Below are 16,670 nucleotides of genomic sequence, written 5' to 3' on the forward strand. Positions count from 1 at the left end.
TTTACTAGAAAGCATCTCTTGCCATTTCTTTGATACGAATTTTACTGTGTAATCAATATAAATACTCCTTTACTCTGCACCCTATACTTCTATATTGAAAGACTGTTTATTCACCATAGCAACGGCGACAGCGTCAAAGCTTCTCACTTCTCACTATACAGTATTTTTCAGAGGCAATTTAATTTAGTAATTTAGTGGAGCACTGAAGAACAATTACTTACAGTAACGATTTTTTCAATCAGATTGCAAATAAAACAGTGTCAATCTTTTCAAGACAAGTGTTAGAGAAATTAAATAAAATATTGTTTTTGTATGAATAAAACATGGAAGAAATAAATTGTGTGAAGTATACTATTATTTTGAAATAAGGGATAAAAGGTTATTAAGCATTCTGATATAATTTATTTTTAAAAAATTAATCGATTACAAAAAATTAAATGAAAATTGATATTAAGTAATGCGAAAGATTTGAAAAATAGCATTTTCCAATAGTATATACATATAAATATGGAGAAGAACGTTCATGAGGAAGATGAAAGAAAGGAAGAAGATGAACAAAAAAGTTTAAGTGACAAAGATGATCATGATAAATCGTCTATTTTGTCTATGGATTATCGGTATATATAGTTAATATAATTTTTGTATTATCTATAAATAATATAATATTGCCTGTATTATATTATTTGTGTGAAACTTGCATTATTTCTTAAATTTATTAAATAGTATTATTTTATTAAAACAGAATAAAATGGATTCGAGATCGAATTTTGAAATTTCTTGGGCTGACAGATCAAGAACATCTTTTCGACAAACTTATTAATGTAATTATACTTGAATCACTGTATAATTTTTCTTCATACATGACAATTTAAAGGTTAATTAAAATTAATATTTATGTTTAATATTAGGCAAATAATCGATATTTTGAGGACAAGCTGCTCAACTTTCTCATATTAGACTTGTACGGAGTGACAGATCTAGAAAAGAAGTTGATTTTCTTTTATAAAACTTACATAAGTGAAATGTTTCAAGAGGAGGTTCCAGTATGGGAGGAAAGTAAGATAAAAAATGTATTTTTTAAATGAAAAAAATTTTAAAATTGTTAAATGCTTTTTTAGTAACAGATTTCATAATTCTATAATTGCACATGTATAAACAATTGTACTTTGCATACTATAGTCCAAGCTAAACAAATTTAAATATTATATTAACGTAAATAACAAATTATAAACATTTAAAAATAGGTTAATAATCAGTAAAATAGTTTGTGCTATTAAGCTTAATAATAAGTAAGTGAATTTTATGTAAAAATTGTAAATTGTTTTATGCATAAATGCATCTTGTCCAACTTTCAAAATTAAAGTGTAAAGTATCTTATTGTATTTCTTTTTCTTATTTAGAAAACTTGTAACTTTTATTTCACTTTCTTTACTTTTGAAAATTTTAAGATAAAAAATAATTTTGTATAAAAATATAAAATTTTTAATTTAGGTAATCTTAAAATTAATGAGCTTACTTTTTGTGATGTTTTATTAATTTCTTATAATTAATTAAATAAAAGTAATAATTTTTTGCATAATATATTTTAAATAATGTTAGGAAAAGTGGAGAAACGTGATGAAGAGAAAAAAGATAAGAAAAAGAAGGGCAAGAGAGGTAAAACTAAAGTCAACAAAACAGACGTCAGTTCAGTTGCTAGTCGTACGACAATGAGCACCAGCACATTGCATACAAGTATGCCAGAATCCAGCGAAGAGGAAGAAGAGGAGGAAGATGATGGAGAGCAGAATGGCAGTGGTGATTTTCCCATTTACTCTAGAAAAAAGGGAGATTTAAAAAGCCCTTCCATTGGTCAGTTTCTATAGTTTTATTAGATTTTATTGGTTTGAATATACATGTACAGCGTTAGGCATCTAAAGAGTTACAAGCTATTATTGTTGAAAGTATGAGTTAAATAAAAAATATATTCAGATAAAAATTGTAAAGCCTGATGCGGTCACATAAACAATGATAAAATCAATTTCTAAAAAAATAGAGTTTTATGATCATATGAAAGTAATAGCTATTTTTTAAAATAAAATTGTATGATTTCTTTTACACATATAATATGATTTCTCTAATTATTTTCCATATAAAGTATTAGAGTTATTAAAAAAAAAAAAATTAATCGTTACATACAATCCTTAATAGATTTTGCCGTATATCTTTTTAGCTTGGTAAAAAATAAAAAAAATTAAGAGACAACATTACACGGTGTTCCCAAGCGGTCACCCATCCAAGTACTAACCGTGCTCAACGCTGCTTAACTTCAGTGATCGGACGAGAACTGGTGGTTTGAACGTGATTTGAACGTTGTCCGATTAGCTTGATTATTTGGGATAGTTTTCTTTGGCTTTAGTAGTCCAACGTTTCCATAATGTTATTTCTTTATATAGTAATACAATAAGCAATAATATATTGTTTACTTTCATATGAAAGTAATAGCCATTTTTTTTAAATAAAATTGTATGATTTCTTTTACATATAATATGATTTCTCTAATTATTTTCCATATAAAGTATTAGAGTTATTAAAAAAAAAATTAATCGTTACATACAATCTCCTTAATAGATTTTGCCGTATATCTTTTTAGCTTGGTAAAAAATAAAAAATTAAGAGACAACATTACACGGTGTTCCCAAGCGGTCACCCATCCAAGTACTAACCGTGCTCAACGCTGCTTAACTTCAGTGATCGGACGAGAACTGGTGGTTTGAACGTGATTTGAACGTTGTCCGATTATCTTGGTTATTTCCGATGGTTTTCTTTGGCTTTAGTAGTCCACCGTTTCCATAATGTTATTTCTTTATTTAGTCATACAATAAGCAATAATATATTGTTTACTTTGTTTTCTCTCTCTATATTATAAAATAAATGTTTATTTCTCATCTTATCTTTATTTTCAATTCTAATAATTTTTTTTATAAAAACGTACCTTAATACATTGTTCAATATCTTTATTTTTATACGCAAAATATGCAGTTAGAAGAATCATATTATATAGAAGAAATCATAAGATTACATTTAAAAAATAATCTTTATAAATTAGTAATTAAATAGAAAATCGATTTAAAAAAAAAAATTGATTTTACTATTTATTATTTGTGTTTATAAGACCGTACATCTTTTGTGAACATATTTTTTATTTGACTTATACTTAGAAATAATAGTTTATATATTGCTTTAAATGCTCCATTCTGTATTATAATAACACAAAATAATTAATTAATTTCTTTAGACAGTTCTGTTATTGCACCACCGCCTGGAGAAGAGGACAAATACGTTTTGACTAAAGTAATTCTCTAATTAACAGATTATAATAATTACGTCAATGTCATTTATTATATTGTTTTAAATTAATTCTGTACTCAACAAAAAATCAAATTAATTAAAGATAGGATCGACAGTGCGTCAAAGCTAAATCTTGGTGTCTATTAATATTTATAATAAATTGTGAATACATCTTTTAGTTATATAAACTGTACTCCGATTACTGTCAGATTTAAAAAACGCAATTGCAAATTAAAATTGAAATAATATCACAAATTAAATTGTTTACCATAATAATGATGATGCTAATGTTAACATCGTAAAATATTATCTTAAAATCAAATTTTTGCTAAGAAAAGAAAGATCTAGTGATAAGTGATTAACTTTAACTTTGATTTCACTACAATTAATTTTTGATTTCACTTGCAGTTAATTTTTCAACTTGATCGATTCGTTGTTTCTTTCTTCATGTATCTAGTTTCATGTCCAGGAGACATTGTAGTAATTGATTTAAACCGCAGTTAAAGCGTATTGGTACCGGTATTGAGTAACCGATCAAATTTCGTAATTTATGACAATTACAGAAAATGGTGGAGAAAGTCCGTCAGGTACCAGTGCTTCACATGATATGCGGCCCTGTAGATGACAGTAGAACCGACCTGCAGGATATCACGTTCTTCTATTTTATGCGCACTAGCGACGAGGGTATACCTTCCTTCGATACTTATGAAGAATGCCTTAATGAGATCACGAATTATGTGGTGGTCGGCTCGCTTGACAGGAAATTCTTGTCCTCTTTGAATAGAATACTAGTCAACGTAAGCACTTCTATTTTGTTTTGGTATGGTTTTTTATTTTCAAAATATAGCTATTTGAACATAGTTCCCATGTACATGGAAAAAAGGCATTTTATTCTATCTTAATATTGCATTATATAGAGAGAAGAAAGTGTTTTAGTTTAGTACTTACATATTACAAAAATTTGTTGATATTTTAATGTAATTATTTTAGGAAACATTTAGGAAAAATATATTGCAAATTATATTGCATATTAAATATTAAAATATTTAAGATCAACATAATTAAATAATTATTTGAAAATGCTAGGTATTTAAACCATTGGTGGAAAATCAATTCAGAGCCCCTGATATTCGCGAGCAAAGGAAAAATATGGACGATGGAAAACGAAAAAACTTAGATGTAGAAGCGGTAAGTATCATGAAAGTATTATAATATTTATGCTAACGAAAGTTTTAATCCTTTGAGGATCTGACTTTCATAATAGAAGATCTTACTTTCTAAAAATTTTTGGCGATGCTGAATTAAATTCTAGTCTTAGAATACTAAAATTAAAATTTTAAAAACTAATTTGATTATCGTGATACTCAGTTTTAGGAGGTATTTCTAAGTTTAAAGGTGTGTTATTCGAAAATATCGATATCAGGATAGCATCCTGATAGAGCTCTTTATGGAGAATCTCCATGAAGGAGGATCTAAACGTGCCACAGTGTTCATAATCATTTCAGGGTTAGCTTGAAAATTAGTACTAATTACATAGATGAGCTTTAAATAAAGAGAAACTGGAAACTTGATTATTTTTTGATAAAATTTTCACTGCTCCTATATGTAAATATATAGATATACCTACATATAAATATTAGGAACGTTTTATATTTTTCAGAATTTCTTATTCAGAAATGTTTTGTCTCTTTTAAATCTGACCATCAATTTTGGTTATCAAAAAAATTAGAAGAAAATTATAAAACTTAGGTAGGCCATATAATAGGATTCGGTTACCTTACATGAAATATTATTTATTTTAAAATGATAAACCATAATTGTAATTTAACATAATATCTTCTATAATATTTTAAATTTTTTACATAGAGTCGTTTTTTTCGTGATTGTATATCACATATATTATTCCAGATCAATAATAAAAATTAAAATACCATTAATATTAAATAATTTCAATATTTTTGTCTTTAATTAAAGAAATCAATGTTGAGAAGACCATCCCATTTCGTGACAGCATCAAATATAGTATCTCGCCAGGACTTAGACGCCAACAGAAAAGAAGACGACGAAGGAAACATCACAATCTCCGTTGCCACCTTACAGGACGAGGGTTTAAAGAGTAGAAAACAAAAGTCAAGTTTGAAAGAACTCGATGGAAAATCCGAACCGTCCATTTCGGAATCTAAGTCCAGTAAATCGATTCATTCGAAGGAAATAAAAAAACAGCCAATAACCGAACAGCTCAAAAGAGACATCTTAGATTATCTTGATAATTTAATTGAGAAGACAGAATGGTTAGCCTTATTTTACTCAAAGACTGATAAATGTTTTTTATTACAAGATTTTTTCTTTTTATATTGATATCTTTGTGAATTTAATTTTGGTAATATAGGACATTGGAACATATTGAAGGCGATATCTTACTGACGATGCCGAATATTTCGGAACTGAACGATCCTGCGATAACAAATGATATGTTAGTGAAAAATAAAGATGTTGTTGAACAAATGGAAGAAGTAGTTATGTCATGGGAGAAACATATTCAGAAGGCATGTAATTTAATATTTCTTTTGTATTATTCTTTTTTGTCTAATTTATCTACCGTTTTGGATCACATTAGTAAATTTTACTAATAGTATGTATTAAAACATTTTATTTTATTATTGTTTAGATAATGGAATCATACGAGAACAAGGTACTAATAGGAAAAGGACCAATAGCGGTGCATCAATATTGGCAGGATTGCGAAACTGGATTAACGATGTTAGTTGAACAATTAAAAATGTCCATTGTTAAGAGGATTCTTGCTCTTTTGGAACAAGCGATCTCACCGATCGCTTCTAGCTTTCACGTCTTCCAGACCGAACTCTGGAAGCACTATGTTAAAGCTAGGGATAACAATAAATTTATTCAAACGCTGTTAAGATATTTTAAGGTAAAAATTTTAAGAATTATTTAGTTTAATTTAAAACATATCTTAGGATATTTAGGAAATATGTATTCAGGATCATCCTGAGTATGTCTTGTTAGAAGGATATTATACTGCATATCCGCAATTTATCATCTAAAATTTCTTTACAAATTTTGAGAAACATTCTATGGATTTTTTATTATGAGTATACATTTTTAAATAGAATATTCTAAAAAAATAATACGTTTATAAACTATTTAATTAAACTATTTCAAAATTAAGAATATTTGTATTTTATAAGAGCATAGAACATTCTATTTATTCATAGAATGTTATATGCTATTTGGGAATTTAAAGACGAAATTACCAATAAAATTTTATTTTTTAAATATTAAAAATAAAATAATTGTAAAACGCGCTAAATATATTTTTGCTAAAGCAAGGCCAATTCTAAACTGATTAAGAAATACAGAATTCATGTAAATATTTTAATAATACTCTTTTATTATTTATTAACATCGCAGTTGATTACTGAATCGGATTCGTTTGAATCTATATCGGAGTGCATCCCTTCGTTGATAGAAGGATTACGAATGTTATGGGTATTATCAAGTTATTATTGTGGTGAAGAAAGAATGGTACTATTAATGGACCGGATATCGTGGCAGCTCTGCGAAAATGTTAAACAAAATTTAGCGATCGTTCGGCTGTTTAAAAAGCCTCTGGAAGAGATTCTGGAAAAGACGAGCATGGCCAGCGCGATGCTGAAACAATGGAAGCGATCGTATCTGAAGACCAGATTGGATATCGAACTGTCGGGGAAAGGAGCTCGCTGGGAATTTGATCAGAAACGTCTCTTCCAGGACACTGAGTATATCGCCGAGGTGTGCAGCGACCTCCACAAAATCGCCGGTGTTCTACAAGACTTCTATAATATCTTCGGGCCCGATTTGAAGTCCATTATAAATGATCCGGCACAGATTGACGCTGTGGTGAAACGAGTGGACGCGCTAATAGTGCCGATCGAAGAAGCAGATTTTGACATTTTTAATGTATTCAACAAGGAGAATTGGGAAGCGTTGACCGCGTGGTTTTACGAGCAAGTGACATTTCTGGAAGATCAGGCCAAGTTCTATATCGACGAATGCTTTATGGTATTAATCAGTGCTGAGAATTCATTGGAGATGTTGCTTAAGTTCAAAAACATGAAGACGCGTACAGCTATTCAGTACCAGTTGCTCCGGAAATTTGACGTCATTATGCAGCAGTTTAGTAAGGAGATTAACACTGTAGAAAACATATATTATCGTGGCAAATGGCATCCTCCATTACTGACGTATCATCCACCAATGGCAGGAGCGATTTTTTGGGTAAAGCAACTATTCCACAGACTACGCAGACCGGTTTTGATTTTCCAGGAAGTGCGCGAACTGAAGCACAGTGAGCTGAAACTGCTTGCGTTCAGCCAGTATTTCGAGCTTGCAAAGCAGTTAAAAAATTTTGAAGAAGCAACATTTAATGCGTGGCTAGATAAGGCACTGCTGATAGTGACTACCACCTTGAAAAAGAGTGTGCTGAGGATAGTACGGGTAGAACGAGATCATCCAGCCACTTTAACTTTTCCAGATGAAGAGCGAGCCACTAAAAATCTGATTCATCTGGCGTCGAAAATGAAGATCAAGGACGTGAGTTCTATCCTATCTCCATATGAATCCCTGCTGAAGGTAGATGGTGTGATATCAAAGCCCAGTGCAGAGATCGTAAGTGTCGCGGGCTCTAGAATGGCGCAAGCACTTCCCTTAGAAGTAAAGGTTGATACCAGAGGATCTTCGAAGGACGGTAAAACTTCATCCATGTCCTTCGATAAACACGATTTCGTTCGCGCGAAGATCACTTGGCCAGAATTTATGAGTGGCGCTATTTTGATAGAGTGTCAGCTACGCTTTCAGATCAACTTCGATTGGGAGGTATTCGAGGTCATCAGAGAGGCAGAATTAATGGAGCAGCTGGGTTTCGAACTGCCTGCGACTATCAGAGACGTTGGTATTCAGAAGAATCGACTGAGAGCGGATATCGATGTTACCACAAAAATGATCGATCAGTACAATAACATTCTAGATACGTTGGACAGAGCAGATATACAACTGCTAAAGCAGATTTTACATGATGTTGAGAAGAACATTCAGCCTGGAGTGACGCGGTTCAATTGGAATTCCTTGAGCATCTCGGATTATGCGGCCGCTTGTCACAGAATATTGAAGAACTTAAACTCTATTGTTGAGCAAATCAATCAGATAAAGAAAGAGCTTGATAATCGAATAGAATCTGAATTGCAATCGTATCATTTATTTTCCACGAAGAAGGAAGTAGCTGAATCAGAGGTTCTTTTGTCGTGCAAGGTACTTTATATTAATTTATATTAATTTTATTATAAATTTTCTTTTTACAATATATTTGAGAATTTACAAAGTAAAAGATATCTTGATTTTTCTTAAAATTTTTGTTGAATTTTTAACATACCTTAGTGTTAATATAATGTGATGTTGTTATTTGAACATTTTGTGACAATACTTTTTTGAGATTTCTACGGTTTTGCTAAATTACCTATACGCACAGTTTATTTCAGTATTATTGCAGTAACATTGCAATGTTGCAGCATTGTTGCTACTAGCTTTTGTGCTGTATAGGTGATATTTAACATTTCATACAATTTAGTATTGAATAACACAATTTATAAGTAAACAATTAACATTAAAATATGTGTATTTTTAAATGTAAATTTAATTTATATATATAAGATATTTAGAAAAATGTTAATTTTTTTTAAATAATAAATAATAAATACTTGTTTATTGTGTAAACATTATTTGACAAAATGGAATTGCCTTGTTGGATACGATATATCTAATTCCTTTTTTATAGAGTTATTTTATGGAAATAAAAAATCGACGATCTGAACTGGTATCATCGATGTTAAAGACTTATCAGTCGATTAGTCCGATGCTTGTAAAACTGGAAAGCTTAGTATTAGGAACTTCTGCTGGGACAAGTCCAGCCATGCAACTCTTGTACGAAAAATACGAAAAGAAAATCTTTTCTGCCTTTATAATGTATGTATATCTTTTTTTAATAATAAAAGTGATAGTTACATTGAAATAAGTTTTCTATTTAAATATATAATTTGGTCGACTTTCTAGATGTATGGTAAGGAATATGGAGGTTCTGAACAAAATGTTGAACAACACTAAGCCAATCTTTCAAGTAGACGCATTATTAATAACATCCGAAGTAATATTACGTCCGTCGCCCAATGAAATCTTTAATACCATTTGCCATGATGTGCGAGATTTGCTCGAGAGACTAAAAGGATTCTCCAGATGGATGAATGGAACTTGTTTACAGTGCAAACCGCAAAGAAGGGAGTTCTCTCAGGATTTAGTCGCTTTCAGTTTTTTTGAAGACGTGATGAGCGTCCGAGTTGAGTAAAGCTAGTGAACATTTTTCTTAGAATTGTTTACATCATTTTTCAAAATTTTTATTGATTATTAAAAATGCAGATTTAGCTTCAAGTTTTATATTTAAACAAATTTTTTTATTCTCTTTTGTCTACGATAATAATCTTTTACCGAGAGTTTCAGCGATCTGAAAATTGTGCAATTGTGAGAGCTTTGAGTGTTTCCTATTTTCTGTTGAGTAGTGTATGACAAATTCTTAAGAATATTATAAGATTTTATGAGAATTCTTTTCATTAGAGAATTCATCGATTATTAAGATAGAGATGTTAAGATAATTTAATAACATGTGTTTAGAAAATTTATTATTATACAATGTGATTAAAGATTTAAAATTACTGCAGATAGTTAACGAGCTTGTAAAAGTGATTCATGACACAGCGTATAGAATCTCGGCTGAATGCTGGCGATATCTATATAGATGGAAGAAATATAGCAACTTGTGGTCATTTGACAAAAAACTAGCTTGTGAAAAATTTGTATCGACGAAACCTACGCTTTTACAATATGACGAAAGGTTCACGTTTTATGAAGGTATTTTGGAGGAACTCGAAGACATGTCGTCATATTTTGACATAAACAGTATACGGTAAATATGAAATGTAACAATTTTAATAAGAAGAATAACAAGTTTTATTCGAAAGATTACCTGTTTATGTTTTAATTCTATTGTATTCCAATTTATGCTTCTTTTTCTCTAAAGGCTCAACCTGAAACCACTTTTATCAGGCATCGAACGTCAAGCGAAGGAATGGAAGCAGGTTTTAGGGAATTATCTTCTGTCTGATACCGTGCTGGCTATGGGTAAACTTAAAACTCAAATTAACACCTTTCGCGGCGAGATCGAGCTGGTGGTCACGGGACTGGATCGTTTTGTGTCAATTATGCATGTTATTACCGATGTGAAAAATACGGCGATACAAGCCGAAGTGCAATATCTCTGTTATCAAGAATGCTTTCAAACTATGCGCACTCATGGGATCGTTTTTTCCTCGTCGGACGAAGCGATGGCGTATCAATTGCAACGAGACTGGGAATCGTTGTATCTCGAAGCACTCTATAGAGCTTCAACTTTGGAGAGCACTAGCGAAAAATTTTCCGAGCTTACTCAAGAACAAATTCAACAATTCTTGGTTGACACCGCAATATTCGCTGAAAATTTTGAAGCATTTGGTCCCGGAAGCATCGGGGACGATCTGGAATTAGGACTTAAAAAAATGGATGTACGTAAAATTAAAAAAAATTATATAAGTACGATTATATTTTTAAAAAATATTCTTCTAAAAATTTGAAGAAAATATTTATAAACAAATACAATTATATCTCTAAAAAAATTTTTCTAAAATATGTTTTGAGTTTTTTTGATTAACTTTTCTAAATGTTTTGAATAATATCTTATCTTTAAAAACAAAGTCAGAAGTTAAAAGATTTCTTGTTCTATTCTATAGGAATATGGGAAGCTGATTAATAAATACGATGAAAAGCGGTTGAGTCTGATACAGTTAGAAGACTTATTCAACTTACCGTCTACCGATTATTCAACTCTCCTTAAGATTAAAACGGATTACGAGGGCATGGAAATGCTGTATAATCTCTACAAGGAACAAAGAAGTGCGCGAGAAGTCTGGGCGAAGACTTTGTGGGTGAACTTAAATCCGCAGCAACTCATCGAGGGTATGGAACATTTCATACGAGAGTTTCGACGGCTACCGAAATCTATAAGAAGTATGAATGTCGGCCATGCATTGGAGGCCAACATGAAGAACTTCAAGAACTCAGTGCCGCTCTTCATCGAATTGAAAAACGAAGCTATGCGCGAAAGACACTGGCAAGAGTTAATGAGAAGGACTGGGCAATATTTCGATATGGACCCGAACAGGTGTGCGGATGACGAATAATTAGCAAATGTTAATTAGAATAAACAGATAACTTGATCGACTGCGATTTTAGTTACGAAAAGGATGATTTATTATTAGACACATGCGATTTGTGATAACTACAAACATTTTTGTATCTATCTCTTATTACATATCTCTTCTTATATCCTTTTATTATTATATCTGAATATCAATATTTATTTGTATTATTTTTATTTGCATAGTGCAATTGTATTAACGTACAAGATTTTCACAGAAAAAATGATTTTGCTAAAATATCTAAAAATTTAACTAAATACAGATCTGAAAGTAATATTATTGAACATTAAAATAAATACTAAAATAAAGAAATCTCAAGCATGATGAGCAGTATTATGGAATGAAAAGTTTTGATATTCTAGCAACCAGTATTTTTGAGCGTCTTACATAATTTAATAGTTCAACAAAATTATTTTCAGATATAAATGTAGCTAAATTTTTAAATAAAAGTTCAGCAAAATCATCCTTTCCATGTACAAATATAGAACATATACATGCGAACATATTTGTATTTTTTAATACTTGCGTATGTAGAAAACGTTGACGTTATAAGATGTAAATTTATATGTTAGAATAATAATTATATCGAATCTGTGTATAAGTTTTCAGTTAAATTAACAAATATCATGCATATTATTTTCTAATATTTTTAAAAATTACACGAATCTGTTTACAGATCATCACAAGAGACATAATTTATTGTTAATATCTAACTAATACAAACTCACTCAAGTGCACATCTTGTACCGTAAAAATATAATTAATTACATAGGTATTTTTTAAGTGATATAAACATGGCACAAGAAAAATCTTTTACCATAGAGGGGTAAGCTTCAAGCCATACAATACGTTTACTTGAAGTACATAAATATGATAGTTTGAATATTGGATCGTTTCAGATTTACTTTAGAGAATATGTTCGCTATGGAACTAGGAAAGTATCAAGATATTGCACAAGATATTGTAATGTATGCCGTGAAAGAACTTGCGATAGAAAGAGGCTTGAAGGAATTAGCAGAAGTATGGAAATCCATGGAATTTAATGTGGTGAAACATTATAAAGGTACTTTATTTACAAAAATATGCATTTAATTATTATTATTGGACAAATAAGTATACGAGTATATAAGATTTGTATTTAATTAAGTTTTAGTACATGAAAAAGAACGATTTTGCTGAAGTATTTAAAAATTGAATTATATAAATACGGATCTAAAACTAATTTTGTTGGATCATTAAACTAATTATAATAAAGATATACAATTCTGCGATTATTGATTGCACCTTGCAGGTATAGAAGAGCGCGGTTTTATTCTTGGACCACTTGATGAATTGAATCTGGTACTCGAAGATAATATGTTGACCGTACACAGCATGGCAGCTTCACAATTTATCGGGCCGTTTCTCAATGCCGTACAAAGATGGGAACGCACGATGCATACGATCTCCGAAGTTCTGGAAGTGTGGGTGGATCTTCAGCGAAAGTGGCTGTATCTCGAGGGTATTTTCGTGGGTGGCGACATTCGCTTTCAGTTGCCGGACGAAACAAAAAGATTCGATGATATTGATCAAGCTTACCGAAAAATCATGACTGACACATCGAAAAGGCTCAATGTCTTGGAATGTTGCTTGATTTATGGTATTTGTGAGAAGAATCAGTTTGTCTCTTAATTATTAAAGTTAACCTAGTTGAAAAAATTAATTAATATTTTTTAGAATTTTTCATTTTTTTTTAAATGAACTTATAAAATTTTTTGAAAAATACTATATATTTTTTCAGATTTTATTTTAAATATTAGAAAATGAGAAATTTTTTAATATTTCAAAATTCACAAATATGTTTAGAAAATTCTAGAAAAGATGTAGACTTTCTCAAAATTTTTAGAAAGTATCAATTTATACAAAAAGTTCAAATTTTTTTTTTAATTATAAAGTTGTATAAAAGTTTTAAAAAGTTACATAAAAAATTTTAAGAAAACATTTTGCCATAAAAATTTCAAAAATATATAAACTTATAAATATATATAATAAACTAAAAAATTAAAAGATTAAATTAATTATGTATTTTAAACGGTTTGTTAAATGTCAGGTCGAAAAAGTGAATTTGAAGCTATGATAGCAGCTCTCGAGAAATGCCAAAAATCTTTGACAGAATACTTATGCAACAAACGCCTTATATTCCCGAGATTTAATTTCATCAGCGACGATGAGCTGCTGAGCATTCTCGGCAGTGGTACTCCTACGGCAATTCAGGAACACGTGGGAAAAATGTTCGATAATCTCGATAAATTTACAATAGTGTCAAACAGCACTGATAGACAGGTGGCTACGGCTCTCATATCCTGCGAAAGAGAAGTTATGGATTTCAGAAATCCAGTATCTACGGAAGATCCAATCGAAATCTGGATGGGACTGGCTCTTGAAGAAATGAAAAGATCGAATCGATATTTAACAAAGAAAGCGGTTTACAATTACGGCAAGGTTTATATTGAATTATAGCTTACTTCTGTTCATTTTTGCTCTTCGACAAAACATTTTTCTAAAATATATTTCATTCTTTCTCTGTTAACCTTTAATGTATCACTTTAAAGTAATAACTAATTGACACATTAGGATATTCTGTTATTTAAAAATTGTGTATAATAATTTTCACTGTTTCGTAAATATAGGTGCAAAGACCAAGAACTCAGTGGATACTCGAATTTCAAGGAATGATGGTTCTCGTAGCCAATCAGATATGGTGGACAGCAGAAGTCGAGAATGTTTTCGACAAGATATCCCAAGGGAATAAACGCGCTATGAAAGAAGTAATGCTTGCAAATTATGAATATAATTTGTGTATCATGAAGACATGTTGTATTATTTGTCATTGTGTGAATATAAAAAAATATATTTTTTTTAATATTATAATATATTTTTCTTTTTTATGTATGTAGTATTTACAACAACTCAATACTCAACTAGATGAAGTAGTGACACTGATGGGTACCAGCACGCTTACAAATAATGACAGAAAAAAGATTGACATGGTTTTGACCATAGATGTACACATTCGCGACGTTGTCGAGGGTTTTGTTAGAGACAGTATTGCGGATCCTACAGAATTCGAATGGGAGAGTCAATTAAGGTAATTTTTTATTATATAAAAATATAAACTTTAATGAATTTCAACAGTCTTTTAACAATACAATTTAAACAATACAAACTTTTAGTAATACAATTTAATAATACAAGTCTTTTAATAATGCAATTTTATTTTTTTATATTAAACATACAGTTTTAATAGTTAAACACACAATATTAAAAATTAATAAATATTTTTTTATATAAAAGTACTATTACTTTTGTAATTATTGTACTCTACGGTGAAGTATTTTTGTATATAGATTTTACTGGGTTCATGATCTGGACAATGTATGGATGAACCAATGCACAGGCACTTTCGAATACGGTTACGAATATATGGGTCTTAATGGTAGATTGGTCATTACGCCACTGACGGACAGGATATATCTCACTATTACACAAGCTCTCTCGATGCACTTAGGCGGTGCGCCAGCGGGTATGTGATGCATATGCACACATGACAGAGTTCTCAAGATAATAACTTCTCATTGATATTAAATGTAGTTCAGCCACGATAAAACAGAAATTATACTATAATTATAAATATAAAGATGTATTGAAAAAAAGTGAAGTTATTATGTGGGATTTGAAAATATCAGCGCAACATTGCATAATACTTTCAATTTACCCGTTTTAATTTTTTAATGTTGTAACAGCTTATAAAACTGCGTTTTCTTAATTTTTAACACTAAGGTCCTGCTGGAACCGGAAAGACTGAGACAGTCAAAGATTTAGCGAAAGCTTTAGGGCTCTTATGCATCGTAACTAATTGTGGCGAAGGAATGGATTACATCACGATTGGAAAGACTCTGAGTGGTCTCGCACAGTGTGGAGCATGGGGTTGTTTCGACGAATTTAATCGTATCGATAGTTCTGTTCTCTCTGTTATTTCGACCCAGCTTCAAACTATACGCTCGGCATTGCAAATTAAAGCTCAAAGATTCACGGTATATATTTCATTAAAACTAAAAAGTACGAAGTGTCGAGAATAATACAAGTTATTTGTAACCACAATTATATTAAAAATTTTTTTATAAATTAATAGAATAACTTTAACAAAGAGCGTTTTTTAATATCTATTAATATATATGTTCGTGTCTGATATTCTATTTTTACTTTCCTGTAGTAAAATTCTATTCTTTTAATTTAAATCTATACTATTCTCAATTTTTCAAATAGATATATATTTGCTAAATACGATTATATTAATTTTTCCATTATTTTATTTATGATAAATATAAATAAATTTTTATGAAATATAAATTACTATATATTATGTTTCTATTTATTTTTCATATACATTATATTTTATAATAACAAAAATATTCTCCAAAAGTTTGAGAACCAAGATATCGTACTGGACTCGAAGGTGGGGATCTTCATCACCATGAATCCAGGATATGCCGGTCGCACGGAGTTACCAGAGTCCGTTAAAGCCCTCTTTAGACCAGTGGTTTGTATAGTACCGGATAATGAGCTAATCTGTCAGATTAAGCTTTTTAGCGCCGGTTTTTTGACGGCAAAGTTGCTAGCAAAGAAGATGACTACTCTCTATAAGCTGGCGAACGAACAACTGAGCAAACAAACTCACTATGATTTTGGCTTGAGAGCCCTTAAATCTGTGCTTAATATGGCCGACCAGTTGAAGAGAACTTCCAATGATTTGCCCGAGAACGTCGTGTTGATGAGAGCTCTCAGAGATATGAACTTATCTAAGTTTATACATGACGACGTACCGCTCTTCCTAGGTTTGATCAGGGATCTCTTTCCCGACTTGGATTGTCCCAGAATGCACTATTCAAATTTTAATGAAGCGGTTGAAGCGGTATTAAAAGAATATGGTTATATTGTTTTACCTGAGCAAGTAAATAATATTCT

At 30.5% G+C, this 16,670-nt stretch overlaps 1 protein-coding gene across 1 annotated transcript in view; it reads left to right on the plus strand.

Annotated features, from left to right (window-relative positions):
- The first annotated feature begins 507 nt into the window (after nt 1-507).
- Dhc98D (Dynein heavy chain at 89D) overlaps nt 508-16,670 on the plus strand; it is a 31,334-nt gene continuing 15,171 nt past the window's right edge. The window contains exons 1-24 of the mRNA XM_018538974.1: nt 508-617; nt 743-821; nt 909-1,056; nt 1,600-1,851; nt 3,278-3,333; nt 3,894-4,127; nt 4,417-4,518; nt 5,305-5,621; nt 5,720-5,876; nt 5,999-6,262; nt 6,763-8,637; nt 9,161-9,348; nt 9,436-9,715; nt 10,095-10,339; nt 10,454-10,973; nt 11,199-11,629; nt 12,566-12,729; nt 12,958-13,305; nt 13,756-14,147; nt 14,336-14,473; nt 14,603-14,793; nt 15,053-15,228; nt 15,486-15,739; nt 16,129-16,656. Coding sequence (XP_018394476.1) covers nt 508-617; nt 743-821; nt 909-1,056; nt 1,600-1,851; nt 3,278-3,333; nt 3,894-4,127; nt 4,417-4,518; nt 5,305-5,621; nt 5,720-5,876; nt 5,999-6,262; nt 6,763-8,637; nt 9,161-9,348; nt 9,436-9,715; nt 10,095-10,339; nt 10,454-10,973; nt 11,199-11,629; nt 12,566-12,729; nt 12,958-13,305; nt 13,756-14,147; nt 14,336-14,473; nt 14,603-14,793; nt 15,053-15,228; nt 15,486-15,739; nt 16,129-16,656 — 7,449 coding nt within the window. The remainder of the gene's footprint in view (nt 618-742; nt 822-908; nt 1,057-1,599; nt 1,852-3,277; nt 3,334-3,893; nt 4,128-4,416; nt 4,519-5,304; nt 5,622-5,719; nt 5,877-5,998; nt 6,263-6,762; nt 8,638-9,160; nt 9,349-9,435; nt 9,716-10,094; nt 10,340-10,453; nt 10,974-11,198; nt 11,630-12,565; nt 12,730-12,957; nt 13,306-13,755; nt 14,148-14,335; nt 14,474-14,602; nt 14,794-15,052; nt 15,229-15,485; nt 15,740-16,128; nt 16,657-16,670) is intronic.

Source organism: Cyphomyrmex costatus, unplaced genomic scaffold, assembly GCF_001594065.2.
Source record: "Cyphomyrmex costatus isolate MS0001 unplaced genomic scaffold, Ccosl1.0 scaffold20, whole genome shotgun sequence".
Taxonomy (NCBI): domain Eukaryota; kingdom Metazoa; phylum Arthropoda; class Insecta; order Hymenoptera; family Formicidae; genus Cyphomyrmex; species Cyphomyrmex costatus.